This window comes from Juglans microcarpa x Juglans regia, chromosome 4D (genome assembly GCF_004785595.1).
Source record: "Juglans microcarpa x Juglans regia isolate MS1-56 chromosome 4D, Jm3101_v1.0, whole genome shotgun sequence".
Classification (NCBI taxonomy): Eukaryota; Viridiplantae; Streptophyta; class Magnoliopsida; order Fagales; family Juglandaceae; genus Juglans; species Juglans microcarpa x Juglans regia.
Window position 1 is genome coordinate 26519838 of NC_054600.1, and position 14894 is coordinate 26534731.

The 14894-nt window shown below is 35.2% G+C and overlaps 1 protein-coding gene across 1 annotated transcript; it reads right to left on the reverse strand.

Annotated features, from left to right (window-relative positions):
- Positions 1-6570: 6570 nt before the first annotated feature.
- Positions 6571-12160, reverse strand: LOC121260004 (WD repeat-containing protein DWA2-like). The gene is made up of 13 exons (XM_041161857.1): positions 11880-12160; positions 11667-11750; positions 11439-11571; positions 10649-10760; positions 10075-10174; positions 9534-9661; positions 9050-9119; positions 8662-8750; positions 8293-8338; positions 7668-7741; positions 7506-7579; positions 7363-7421; positions 6571-6948 (listed from the first exon to the last, which is right to left on the reverse strand). Exons 1-13 carry the CDS (start codon positions 11922-11924, stop codon positions 6907-6909), a joined length of 1056 nt encoding a protein of 351 aa, XP_041017791.1. The 5' UTR covers positions 11925-12160; the 3' UTR covers positions 6571-6906.
- Positions 12161-14894: the final 2734 nt, after the last annotated feature.

Here is a 14894-nt window from a genome sequence, read left to right on the forward strand (position 1 = left end):
ACACGTGAGCAGGATGGCCGGGACCCACTTCGAAATTTGTATCCGTTATGCCTCTTTGGCCCTGCCACGTGTCTATATTTGCACCGTCTCACTTCCCTCCTTGCTGCGTTGGATGGAACACTGTTAGGAACAGTCCCATCCACTCTTTACAAAACGACAGAAATAGAAAGAGAGTTCCCAATTTTTTTTTTCAAAAAAAGCAACTCGGCCTTATCAAAAGAAAAAAGAAGATATATTTCCTTTTTTTTTTTTTTTTTTTTCCCGTTATTCCTAATTTCCTATTGAAATCTCCTTGACGAGGGGAAAAAAATTAAAAATGGATAGATTTTTTTCCTTTATTTTTTTAATTGAGGGTACATGCTAGTTGGAGGAATATTTAGGATCTCTAAGAAATAAGCTTATGTGTTGGAGGGCTCAAATTTAAGCCTTCAAGAATCAGGATTGATCTGCAAGCCTAAATTTTAAACCTATGGATACGTGGTGGATAATATAGATAATAGATAACACTTCCGATGAATCAGGAAAACTATCCTACTAATTTATTCGAAAGTTATCCAATATAAATTTTGAAACTAGTTGTTATCAACACATTCATACTCCTATAAATAACACCTAAAGGTAACGTATTTGTCATTCATTCATATGCTTATATTAAGATCACTTCTCTCTAACTTAGGCATCAGAGTTCTGCTGGGCACCCTGTGCCACCATCTTATCTATTACAGATCATCCATGCAGTTAGTGGTGTGAAACACATCCTTAATAGTGGCACCGTCCGTGAGATATCTACAAACTTCAACATGACTTTCACATACCAACTACCACGCGATCTCAAGCAATCTGTGACCAAGATATGAATACGACAGATGTAGAAGCGGGGTGAGCAAAAGTTGAAAAAGGCGACGACAATGGTTGAGTAGCTGCGAAATGAGAACAAAGAGCTAAAACGACAAAATGTTGCTACACAACGAACAAATAGAAGGAGATGCACATAGTGCAAGAGGCATGAGCGCCAAGGAGTTAGAAAAGAATAGATTATATGACAAGTTGTGTAGTCTCGTAGATAAATATGAGGAGATGACAAGAAAAATGGGAGGATCTTCCTCCATAGAGCAGTTGCTAAATCAAACTAATCTTCTTTATAGCAATGAAGTGATGGCAGTACTACTCCCGTCTAAATTCAAAGTTTCCTAGATCGACATATATGACAAATCTCGGGATCTTGTAGATCGCTTGGATAATTTTAAAGTACACATGACTCTCCACGACTTCCCATGAGTGGTAGCTTGTCGTGCTTTCCATTAAAATGAATAGCACAAGGCTAGTTTGCAATTTTATGACCAGGATCTATTAATAGTTTTGAAGAGTTGACCAAGCAATTCTTAACACAATTCATGGCTAGTAGGAGACGTCAATGACCCACCTCTTATCTTCTCACCATTAAACAAAGGGAAAATGAGAGTTTGAAAGCATATCTGATCCGATTCAACAAAGAGAAATTGACTACAGACGATCAGGATGAGAAGATTACGCTAGCCACCCTTTTGGGAGTTATGGCCCTGGAGTCCATTCTGAGGGAATTCATGGACAATGCTAATGATTATGTTAACACAAAGGACATGTTAGAAGCCCTCATAGAACCTAGGAAGCAAGAGGTGAAGTCGGAAACTAAGAACAATGCAAGAGATAGGAATACAAGGCCAAGTCATCAAGACGGACGACGAGAAAGGTACCCTACCTAGCGAGACTAAGGGCCTCACCTCATCTACAACAATCTGAGTGTACAAGAAAATGCAGAAACTACAAGAAAAGAAGAGTGTCCATCCATAAGGGGCCAATGCTATTGCAAATACTACCAATTGGATACCTATTGGACAGAAGACTGCTCAACCATAAAGAAAAGAGTAGCCAGATTGGCGGGAAGTTGGGAACTCGAACGAATATTGGTCGAGCATGTCAAACCAAGGAGAGAAGAATGACGGGGGCTTGAGTCCATATGGAGTAGTAGCCCAAAAAGGTAGAGACAAGAAAGGGAACGGAGACATGACGCCCCCCGCCAATCTCGCGACCAAGACCAAGCTTCCTTAGGAGAAATCGCACCATAACAAGAGGATTTGCAGGCATGGACGTGACGACATCCAATAGAAAGGCTCACGCCAGTAAAGCAAGGTACCACAAGGTGTACACGGCGGATAAACCATCCAAACACCCCATACTGGGTACCACACCTACCATCTCTTTTGGAGACAAAGATTGTCAAGGGGTTCTGTACCCCATGATGACGCCTTGGTAGTCACCTTGTTAATCGCAAACTACACGGCCAAGCAAATCTTAATCGACAACGGGAGCTCAGCTGACATCTTATTCTGGGATGCCTTCACCAAAATGGGCATTAGCCCCGATAGGCTACACCTATTACCTACCCCCTAAAGGGATTCTCTAGCGAGGCTGTTCAACCAATGGGCGCCATCGCACTACCAATCACAGTTGGCCAAGGGTCACCCATGGTTACGACAATGACGAACTTCCTATCATCCGACAAAGTCATATTGGGATGCCCAACTTAGAATAATTTGAAGGTTGTCACTTCTACTTACCACCTAAAAATGAAGTTTCCAATGGAGACAGGCATCGACGAGGTTTAGGAAGAGCAAATCCTGGCACAAGAATGCTACGTGTAGGAACTCAGAGCAGGGGCGCCATGCGTATGTGGCATGAAAAGTTTGGAAGGGAAGCCGGCACCCGCACTGTTGATCATAGCTAGCCAGGAGATGGAAGCAAGAGATGAGAATAATCTGATGCAGGCAGAGGCAAACGAGCTTCTAGAGATAGTAGCCCTACACCCAGATCGGTCGAACGCCACGACAAGAGTGGGAACAAGGCTCCCCCCAAATATAAGGAGGCGTTAAAATAACTGCCAATTGAACACAAAGACTCCTTCATCTAGAGTCATGAAGACATGCCTGGAATTGACAATGCCATCATAGAGGCTATGTGTTGATCCAGCGGCAAAGAAGATATGCCAAAAAAAAAAAAAAGAACATTCAGCACGAAGAAGTGCACATCCATAGTTGAGAAGATAGCTCGTCTCTCGGCTGTAGGGTTTATAAGAGAAACATACTATCAGGAGTGGCTCTCAAACGTGGTGTTAGTCGAGAAAGCTAACGGAGAAATGAAGGATATGTGTGGATTTCACATACCTGAACAAAGCCTACCCCAAGGACAGCTTCCCTTTGCCACATATCGATATTATCGTTGACACCACAGAGGGACACCGGGTATTGAGTTTTATGAACCAATGTTTTGAATACCGTACTGGACGCCGTATCGGTCAAGATACTGAAACGAAATATTTCGGTACCGGTACTGTTTCGGGATAGTGTTTCGGGATAACGTTTCGGGATAGTTAATATATAAATAAATATATATAATTATATTCCAAAATAATAGTCTATATATAAATACATATATATAAATTATAAATAGTCTAGTCTGAATTGAGGGTTAAAAAACAAGCTTGTAGTTTGAAAAAATGAAAAAAAAAAAAAACACACAGGCCGAAATACCAACCGGTACCAGCCGAAATATAGGCCGGTACAGGCCGAAATTGAGGCCGGCCTATATTTTGGCCGGTACGGAACATGTATAGTACCTGTAGCGGCCGGACGGCCGAAACGAAAAATTTCGGCCGTATCGGCCTGTACGGTACGAAATTTAAAACACTATTATGAACACATATTCAGGATACAATCAGATCCGCATGAACTAGTTGGATAAAGAGAAGACGACATTTATCATCAATAAAGGTTTTTACTGCTACCGAGTGATACCCTTTGGGCTGAAGAATGCCGGGGCGACTTACCAAAGGTTGGTCAATTTGATATTTAAACAACAGATCAGGAAGACTATGGAGGTATACGTCGACGACTTGGTAAAAAGTAATGAACTCACCCAACACCTAGTAGACCTAAGAGAATATTTCGTTGTGCTTCGTAAGTATAAGATAAAATTAAACCTAGCAAAATGTGCTTTCGGGATAAATTTGGGAAAATGTTTGGGCTTTATTGTCTCTGAAAGAGGGTGTGGAGGTCAAGAGACCCACGACCCATTTACTTAGCCACTAAAGTCGAGTCCAAAGACTCACGGTGCAACCAATGAGCGTGGAGGTTAAGAGACCCCACGACCCCTTTACTTAGCCACCAAAGTCAAGTCCAAAGACTCTCGGTGCAGCCAATGGGCGTGGAGATCAAGAGGCCCCATGACCCCTTTACTTAGCTACCAAAGTCGAGTCTAAAAAGTCGCAGTGCAGCCAATGGGCATGTAGGTCAAGAGACTCTACGACTCCTTTACTTAGTCACCAAAGTCGAGTCTTAAGACTCACGGTGCAGCCAAGAGCCTCTCGGGGGCGGAGAGCGGGGTTGAAACCCTCCCCTAGCATGGTGCGGGGCAGGGGCCACACCATTCGGGTAGCATCCCTAAAAAATTATATTCATCATGTTCACACACTACACACTACATTTTTTTCTTATCAAATATGTGATATATAGATAATGAGTAGAAATAATTTAATTAGTTTAAGAAAAATAAAATCAAAATTTTTTTTAAAAAATAAAAAAATGCGATATATAATATGTGAAGAAGATGAATAGCCAAGCTCGTAACTGAATGCCCACAAGAATAGCATGACACAACTCTGAAAAGGGGACTGTTTTTAACCCTGCTAGAGCACTCTCATTGGATTACCTAAAAGTTAAATCCATTGAAGATTTAGCTATTAAACCATAAAATGTGATCACATTGAAATAACTAAAGTCCAAATAATTAGAATTTAGTTACAGTCACTTCTAAAATTATTTCTAAATTTGAAAGGAACTATTCATTCATCAAATACATTTTATATTAATTATTTCGCTCACCTTTTTATATCAATTATTTCTCTCTCCCTTTTAAATGACAATTGAAAAAATATAATTACAATATGATTACTAATTAATATATAATATTATGAATAGTAAAATATGATAAAATAAAATAAATTCATAATTAATAAAATTAAAATATTTTTAAAATTATTACTTACTCATTATTATATAATAAATAAATGGATAATTCAATATAAAGATTTGATGTGAATAGTCGAAGTCGAATTCATTTTATATTATTTTATTGTCATATAATAAAAAAATGACTATTCTAATGTGAAGATTTATGTGAATGAAATAATTAAAAATTAAATTTATTTTACATTTATAAAAAAATATATTTTAATTTTAACTAATCCTCTTACATTTTAGCCTTATCCCCACCACGTTCACGTCCAAGTTGCATCACTGCCACCTTTTCCTTGTTTGTCATAAGGTCTCACCACGTGTCAGGACCTTGATGTAGGATGACATGGCAGGGCACCTGTTGGCCATGCGCTTGTGGATAAGCTGAGTCTGAATGCGTGGGCGCTTACGCGTTAAGAGCCTAAAAGGTACGTGGCAGGGGTATACATGGTGACGGAGAGAGCCACAGGTCTCCAAATGACATTTCGATAGCGAGAGCAGACTCGATAAAGTTTGATCTTATTATAAATAAATAAATAAATAAATAAAACTTGATGTAAATTTGATTAGATAATTCATTTTTATAAATTTAAATATATACTTTTTAACAATATTAAATATAAAATTCTCTAAATCTATCATTATTATATTAAAAATATTGATTTTGACTTTTTATTTATTTTAATTCTAATTATAATTTAAATATTTATTTGTTATTAAAAAAATACATATTCATTTTCTAATATTTATATTATTCCTAGCAGATATAATTTTTTAAAGATCTTTTTTTATAGCGGTCATATTCCTTTAATAGATATATATTTTCAACAATCATATTTTTTCAACGGTCATATATTTATAACAGATATATTTTTTCTATAATATTTTTGCACTAAAGGAATAACAAGTACGGGAAAAGAATTATTTATGGTGAAAGTAATATTTGGTCAACCCAAAGTGCTACCAGATTTGGCTAGTGAATAAATCTTAGATTAAAATTACTGTTTATTTATTGAGTCTATTATAGCGAATTTTTATACAACCTAACTAAATTTTGACTAAAATTTGGTTGAGTCCAATCCATTATTAGTATTCTTAGATGAAATGAAATAATTTTAAATGAAAATTGAATAAAATATTATTAAAATATTATTTTTTAATAATATTATTATTATTTTAAAATTAAAAAATTATTTATTATATTTCTTATAAAAATTTAAAAAAATTATAATGGTGAAATAATAAACCATTTTGAGGGGCTGAAACAGAAGAAAAGACTTGGGGATGTATGGGTGACAGGGTGTGCCGTTGGAGGAGGAAACACGACCGACCACCTTCTGCGTGACTCACGTCCCTCTGCGTTTGGATAAGCTTAAAATGTCCCTCTCGTACAACAAAATTTCTACGCAACAAATCAATTTCAGATTATGATGGCCCATTTTTTCTTCGCGATTGTTATAGCCACCACTTGAATTCTTTGTCAAAAAAATAAAGCAGTGGTTGAGCTTATTGAATGCAAGAATACTACAAAAAAAAATTATATGAAATTAAAATTAAAATTCCATGAAAGTACATGATAATCAAATCTGCATTGAGATACACGCGAAAGAAGTCTGTAAGCATTGGAGCTATCTTCATATATATCAGGTTGTTTATAGGACACTACTCACTGCACGAATAGCCTCTCAGGCTGCATTAAGATCAATCAGTACCACACCCAAACCCGAAATTAGGTTCTTCTCCCTTCTGGTGTCCGTCTGTTAACATCATGGAGACCAAACATAAGAGGGAATGCACATAGATATTGGCCAGCACCAGCACTGTGTCGACCAGTTGTGGCAACATACGTGTCAAAGCATCATTTTTTTGAGAGAAGAGGCTTCACTGTTTCCACAACCACCTGTTTTGCATGAAACGAAAGAATCAAATTTATGAGTTATGGACTAATTTCAAATGGGTTTTTCCTGTATTTATTGCACGCATCAATGCCTGTTCACACAGTTCTAACAGAATCCCACGCTAGCAATCCCAATGGAAACACATCACACTATTACAGGATCGTATAGGAAGCCATGTATGACAAAAATGATAAAGCCTTAAACTTCATGTTCCTTCCCACTGTCCCACTGAGGAACAGAAGGGCAAAACAAATTGATGAGTGGTCCTGGCTATGGACGTCTTGCAGCTTTAACAAGCAATAATAAGATGTATAAGGCTATGCAGCAAAGCAAGTCTTTAGTTCTAATTCTTTCCCCCCCAAAAATACTAATTAGTACTTCGATTACTTTCTATAACAGATTACTACTGTTCTTACCCTTCCATCATAGGATAATGACGCAAAGATCCAAGGCTCACGAGAGCTCCAAGCAATGCCTTCAAGTCAAGTGAAAACAAGTCAGCTTCACTGTAAAGATGAAATACATAGAAAACCAAGGGTTGCAAACTTGCAGCGGTTACCATAAACACTATCTTCATAGTCACTGTATGAACTAAGTAAGGGATCAATCTGACGAGTTGGTGAATCAAGCAAGCTGCAAAAAACAAGGAAAAAAGTTAAATTATTAAAAAATACTAATAATAATAATTTTAAACAATGAACACCCGAGACAAGCAAACAACCTTTCTGTAGTAAACTCATCACTGGTAGATGGAGAAGCGAACCACAAGTTGACAGTTGAGTCCGTACCAGCACTCTGCAATAGGACACATTTTATCAGGAAAAAAATGTCAATAATTATGGTTCCAAAGAAAACCTGAAACATCATGTTTGGTTTCATTGATGCAGTGAGTCATTCTTTCAGTCATCGCCCATATATTTAGGTGCAGTTTGGATAGTGAGATGAGATGAGATGGTTTTAGATGAAAGTTGAATAAAATATTGTTAGAATATTATTTTTTAATATTATTATTATTGTTTTGAGATTTGAAAAAGTTTGAATTATTTATTATATTTTGTGAGAGAATTTGAAAAAGTTGTATAGATGAGATAAGATGAGATGAAACACTTTCACTATCCAAACGAGGTTTTCAAATGTTTGGAAGGCATGCATATACAGTGCAGATGAGGTCCACATGGGGTACGCTCACGTCTAAAACTCTTCTAAGCCAAAATATAACTTTTAAAGATCAATGCAAAAGGTATGCCATGATTTACTTTTTGAATTCAGACAAAAGGCTTTAATATGTGTCTGAATGTTTTTGTGTGTGCGCGCGTGTGTATTTGTCCGGGGTTCAGAGAGAATACCAAAATCAGCCTGTCTTGCTCAGGGTTACACTTGACAGCCCATGTCCTGGTGACACATTTTTAAACAGGTCAAATTAGGCAGCTGAAAGTATGAAAATCTATAATAATAATAAAAAAATGTGTTGTATATGTGGGCACATGTGTGTTTATGAATAATATGGCCAACTTAAAAACACCTAAAAGTGCACAAAGATAGTAACACAACACTTTCAGATGCATGTACACAATAGGGTTCATCTTGCAGTAACATAGTTATCAATAATCACAACTTAACCTCTCCAAGGCAGGGCCCTTCGGACCCACCCCTGCAGAGAAAACCCTGGTCCCGTGCTCAATAATCACAACTGCAACTGTACTTAATATATATACCAGTGTGCATGTCCAGGAAGCTCTTGGATAGGAACCTTTGGCTTTCTAAGATCCCATATGTGTATCCCAGATTCATCCTCTGCAGTGACCTGTTGGTAACAATAAACTATTTATTATGCTTACACCCATTAGAATCACTAAAACTGTTTTTCATGCCACAGGAAGCAATGCGAAGAAATTATCTATGTATTGCATTTATTTTTGACAAGTAATCTATGTATTACATTCTATAAAACAGATGCATGTATATGTGTGTAGACACACCCTCTAGATGCCAATTTATGCACCACTATCAGCGTGACATTTTAGAAACTGTGCGATGCGACACATTTATATTTTTAAAAGGATTATACAATGACCATGCTTAATGCAAAAGTTACATCCTTACAAGTATATGCTTCTTCTTAGGGTTGTAATCTATGTTGCGGATATGTGCACGCTCAATTGAATTTGTCTTCCTGCAATTAAATAATACAATCATTAGCTGCATTGATCTTTTGTGTGACAAACTTATACCATATCAAATTAGTGGCTCCATAAATATTTTTCCTCACTTATGAAAATCAGAAAGTTTTTCTAAATCATGCTAACTAATCTACTGAAATGTTGTAAATTTGAAAAAGGAAAATCAAAATATAACCACTCAAGGACACATGATTGTTGACATATTCAAGAAAATAAGCACTTTTCCATAACAGGAGGAAAACAGAACATCAAGGTTGTTCATAGCTTCAAATGAAGAAAATGGGTGGGCTGATAAGCCTAGGAACATTTGACAACTTCAAACAAAAACTGACCTACAGGAAAACTTTACATATATGGGTCATAACCAATAACTAGATGCAATAATAGATTGGGAAAACGCAACATACTTCATTGTCCGCAGATCCCAAAATTGGGTGGCGGACTCAGAAATGGCGGCAACAGCATTCATGTCATGTGGATCCCATGCTCCTCCAGATAAGTTATGCAACATACCGGCCGACTCTTGTGATTGTACCTGGTTTGTGCAACCAGAACTTAATGAGAATCAGCACAAGAATTTAAAGAGTACAATTGTCAGACTATGCAGCTATTCCATAAAGCAACTATAGATTCATGGAACTCTATTTCTATCCCACCACATGTGATCAGTCATCCGTGTGTAATCACTTAATTGAACTTCTGTCAGCAAGTAGTGGCATGTGGTCTGTTGAACACAACGTGTTAGCTACTGGCGTTCATGAGGCAGACATTTTAAATTCTGGGGACCAAATTGGAACTTATTGTAAGTTTCAGTGAAGAGAATAGGTATTTGCCCCAAATCTATAATGCCTTTGGAAGAGAGACAAGAAACTTTGCTACACTTAAATTTTGCCACAATTACAATTAATGAACATGGGATCACTCCACAAATTTCACTATGAACTATACCTGCGCGACTTTTTTTGAACAATCTAAGCTCCACAAGAAAAGAGTTTCCTCATCAATGCTGATCAGCTTATCATTCCTTCCAGAGGGCCACCAAAGAACACTGAAGGTTTATACATACAACTCGAGTGAGCAGATGAATCACATGTAGTGATAAAAAACTTACAGAAAGTTAAAACTCAAAAATGGGTTCCTTATTCATCAAAACAAAAAGCATAAAGTTGACTGCAAAAAAATAAAAATCAAACACCACGCCATCACCACAAGTGATCCAGTGGTGATGAGCTACTTGATCCCAAAAGCAAAAAATAGAAAAATAGATCTTCCTTTTAGAGCGGTATGTGATTTAGCACATTAAAAATAAACATTGAGTATAAATATTAAGACGTTTTGTAGCACCATATTATTCTGCAGATATATATCCATTTCTTTCAGTAACTTTAACAAAATATAGAGTACTCAGTCATATGCCGCATGGTATGATATGGAAAAGGAGAAAAAAATGTTCATCATAATGCATTTAGGACAGTATTTCCCTAGAAAAAAAGAAATGAAAGACCAGGATAAACAAACTTACCATTTAATCTTACCAACGTGCGCATCAAGTGAGGTAATCCGTTCCAATTGAGGGGAGTTCAGCTCTCCATACAATTCAGGAATCTGCCATATTGCTGCTCCATATGCTTCACCTTCAAGAACAAACAGATTATATATAACTATTGCTTTGAGCCACTGGAGTAACTTGGAAACAAAAACAGATATAAAGAATGAATAAAAAAATAAAAAAAACAAGTTCATTATAGAGTAGAGTTTCAAAGGAAAAACGAATAAAAGAACCAAAAAAATGCTAACGTGCTCTCTGAAGAAAGTTGGTAATCAGTGACCTGATGAGAAAATGGAGATTAGCTCAGTTTCAGCGGCCATGGCATGAGAGACAGTGGGAGGGAAGAGACAAGAATTTGGTATTCTATAAGGAGATTAAATCACATATATTGGGTAGCCTCAAATATGTTTCAGCTAAAACAGTAAGAAAGATCGTTAAAAAGGAATGTTCGTATTCTAATCTTCCAGTGCTCCCCATCTAAGCTGAATAATGGTCGAAATCAGGGAAGCACTATGAACATACCGGCAAGCACTCAGAGTTTTGATCAGAACTTGTAATTATTTACTCTCTGCAGTGTTTAGAGGCATATAAACTCCTAAACCCAATACATATCCATATCATAAAGTAAAACCATTGCTAGGAACTCATTGAAAAGAAGCAAAGATCATCCAACTATCATTCACATTTGCATTTTAAGTAAAAGGAATACAGCCTAATCAAAAATTGAAAATTGAAATATAAAAATAAGTAAACAGTCAATTACCAGTAGAGTAGACGGTGGAGAAGATCCGTTGATCGAAGGGGCAGGAAGCGAGGTCCCAGATCTCGTTGGGGTGCGAAAACAAACCCTCACATATGAGCTCGTTTCCACCTGAAGAAAGCCGAATCAAATGCACCTGAAAGAGTTGACTTCCACGAAATCAAGAGCGCCACAATTTAAAAAAAAAAAAAATAAGGGAAGAAATTTATAAGGATTGGTGTAAATATCGACCTCGTTTTCTTCTTTGAGACTGAGAGTGCCGGTGAGGAAGCTAGTGTGATCTGTGTCTGCTTTCACATCCGAAATGCATCTAGCCTGGACAATAAAGAAAGATCCATGATCCAAACTAGGGTTTAGAAAAATTGAAGACCTTGAGTTGACGCCTAGGGTAGAAAGCAGAAGAAGAAAAAGAAAATGTGTCGATTAGGGATAGGGAATTGTAACCTGATATTTCAGACCATATCCAATGCCTGATGATGCTCCTTGCATTTGTGCACCGCCTAATGCTGGGAAGTGGGATCTAGGAGGACGCGTTCATCTACCTAATGTCTTCCGAGTTTTTGCTAGAATACGCCTCCCTGGTATCAGTTTAACGGTCGCGGTCCCCCTGGTGCTTCTTGGGTTCGATTCGAAGCGGTGGACGATACCCGCCATCGAACCGTCATCCCAACCCGGAACCCGGAATCCTTGTCGCAATGAAATAAGAGAAATATTTTTAGATCCATTAAAATAAATTTACAAATGGATATAATTTGATATCATATGTTAAATTATAAAATTATTCTTTACTGTAAAGTAATCACATATCGTGAAAAATTATATCAATTTATAATTTTATTTTTATCATATCTATTTACGGAGGTAACACTTTTTACAAAAATAAACATAGATATTATATACTTTAAATTCAACCCTCTCGAGATTGAAAGATAAGTGTCAAATCTATAAAAAAAAATTCTCACATTCACTTGATATGAAACGTGACATTGATTTTATACTAAAAATAAATTTTTTGATTTAATGAATTATCAAACTATAAATATTTGTTAGCTTATATTTACAAGATTTTTTATCTTTTGCAAAAAAGTATATGAATTTTTAATTCTTTGCAACTGCATGAACATATTTACCAAAATAAAATTTTTATTTATCATCTTATACACTACACACTAATATGTAATTTATTATTTTTATCATTTTATTTAAATATATATGTGATGTGATGTGACAAATCACATATTAACATGTGATATGAAAATGATAAATAACAATTCTCCCACGAGCCGCTCAATTTCATGAAACCCACGAAAATCCATCCTACCCCTCATAGAGTCTTGGGATGTAATCTGTCTTATTTTGAATAAATTTTGAAATCGATATGTAGCAATTTTAAAAATTTAAGAATCGATACAAACTGATTCATTATTAAAATTGAAATTTTTGATTTTTTCAATTTATGTCCGATCCGGTTTAATTTTTTCGATTTACAGTTTACACACATGGCACTACATAAGTTAATCAAATGTGTAAAAATGTATTTATCATTTTTGGCATAATAGGTTTACATAGGTTTATATATATATATATATATAAAAGTAACTTCATATTAATGTTCATGTTTAAGATTAAAATTTCATGTTATATTCATTTTATGTTATAAGATTAAAATTTATATGTTATATCAAATGTTATATTAAAAATTATAAGATTCACTTGATGTTATATAAGATGTTATATTAAAATTTTATAATATTAATTTTATGTTATATCAAATGTTCTATTAATAGACATGAATAGTAAGATTGATTTTTCATATTATATTAATTAGTAATTTAGTATGTAATATATATAATATAATATAAAAAATTATATGAAAAAGTATTTTATATATAATATAAAAAAATTAAAAATATATATATATATTGGTATGGTTTGATTTAAATCGATTTTTAAAATATAAAAATTGCTATTAAACTGATTTCGATTCTTAAGAATTAATACTAAACTAGACCGGTTATAGACCGGATCCAACTCACCGGTTCAATCTGGTGGGTCAAGATCGATTGATTTAACCAGTTTTTTTATTTCTTTTTACACCCCTAGACAGGGGGTAGTATGTGGTGCCCCACGTTGAAGATTGTTTAGGAGGGCCACTCTTTATATATCATCCACCTCCCAAGGTAGCTGTTTGCCCACTCAAAGTAAGTGGCTCATCGCGGAGGGATTTTTTTTTTTGGATGAGATCGATACGACAATATTCATATACATGCGATTTTTTTTTAAAAAATGCTTTTTGGTGTAAAGTTGTGGTGTCAAAAATTTCGACCTCGCAAGTTGGTCAGAATGATTAGACAGCCATGAGCCATCAGCCATGACCTCGCAAGTTGTATATCAAATAAATTATGGGATTAGAATGATTAGATCTTTCCATTTGGTCTATTTATTTATTTATAATTTCATTGTGCGAATTGTTTGGTGGGGTATGTTGAGATTCTTACTGAATTAGTACTATTATGGGTTGGTTTGTTTTCAGAGATAAGATGAGATGAGATAAGATGAGATTAAAGTTAAAAAGTTGAATAAAATATTATTAGAATATATTTTTTAATATTATTTTTATTTTGAAATTTGAAAAAGTTGAATTGTTTATTTTATTTTGTATAGAGATTTAAAAAATTTATAATGATGAGATGAGATGAGATGAAATTTTTCCTGAAAACAAACGAGGCCTATATTGTTTGAGAAAATATCACAAAGAGGGGGAAACAAATGATCACGGTCTTTGAAAGCGATCTTTTAGTTAGGACATTGCCGTTGCTCAAAGGTAAAGAAATAAAGATGCCGAGGACAATGGCCAGTTGGAGGAGGAGGAGGGAAGGGAAAAGTACACGAAACTCTCGGTTCAAGCTTCTAGCTATTGCAAAAGAATGTTTGATAAATTAAGGAGAAATCTACTTTGACTTTATTTTTCTCTTTCCAATTAAAATTTGTAAATATAAATAAATTCATCACCGTTTCTATATCAACACAAGATTGTTTCATTTATTTTTTTAATTCTATATTTTTCTTTTCATTTTTTCTCCCTTTTGTAATATTCTGAGTAAAATAGTCATTAAAATTTTATTTACAATTTCTATTTAGAGATTACATGTATAAACTCTTTATTAAATAAAAATAATATTATAATTTTAAAAAAATTTAAAAATAAAATTAATTAGACTTATAATATAATCTGCATTTGAGATCGGTAACTAGCATCACAAAAAAAAAAAGGTGCATTCATTTAAAAATATTAGTAATAAATAAGAGAATTAAGAATTTCATATCTACCTTTGGCTAAAGATCCTATCTACCACGTTGTGACATAACTGCCTCACACGTACTTTGTACAGCAAATCGGTAACTGAGGCGCGATTCCAAACCCACCGCAGGGCTAAGGCCTAAGGGCTATATTATTAG

Bases quoted from the DNA above. Each gene is read 5' to 3' on its own strand.
- LOC121260004 (XM_041161857.1), bottom strand. From the start codon at position 11,924: ATGCAAGGAGCATCATCAGGCATTGGATATGGTCTGAAATATCAG. The intron at 10,175-10,648 runs GTAAGTTTGTTT...ATAAACCTTCAG, and splicing joins CACGTTGGTAAGATTAAATG to TGTTCTTTGGTGGCCCTCTG. The intron at 6,949-7,362 runs GTAAGAACAGTA...CATGCAAAACAG, and splicing joins CATTATCCTATGATGGAAGG to GTGGTTGTGGAAACAGTGAA.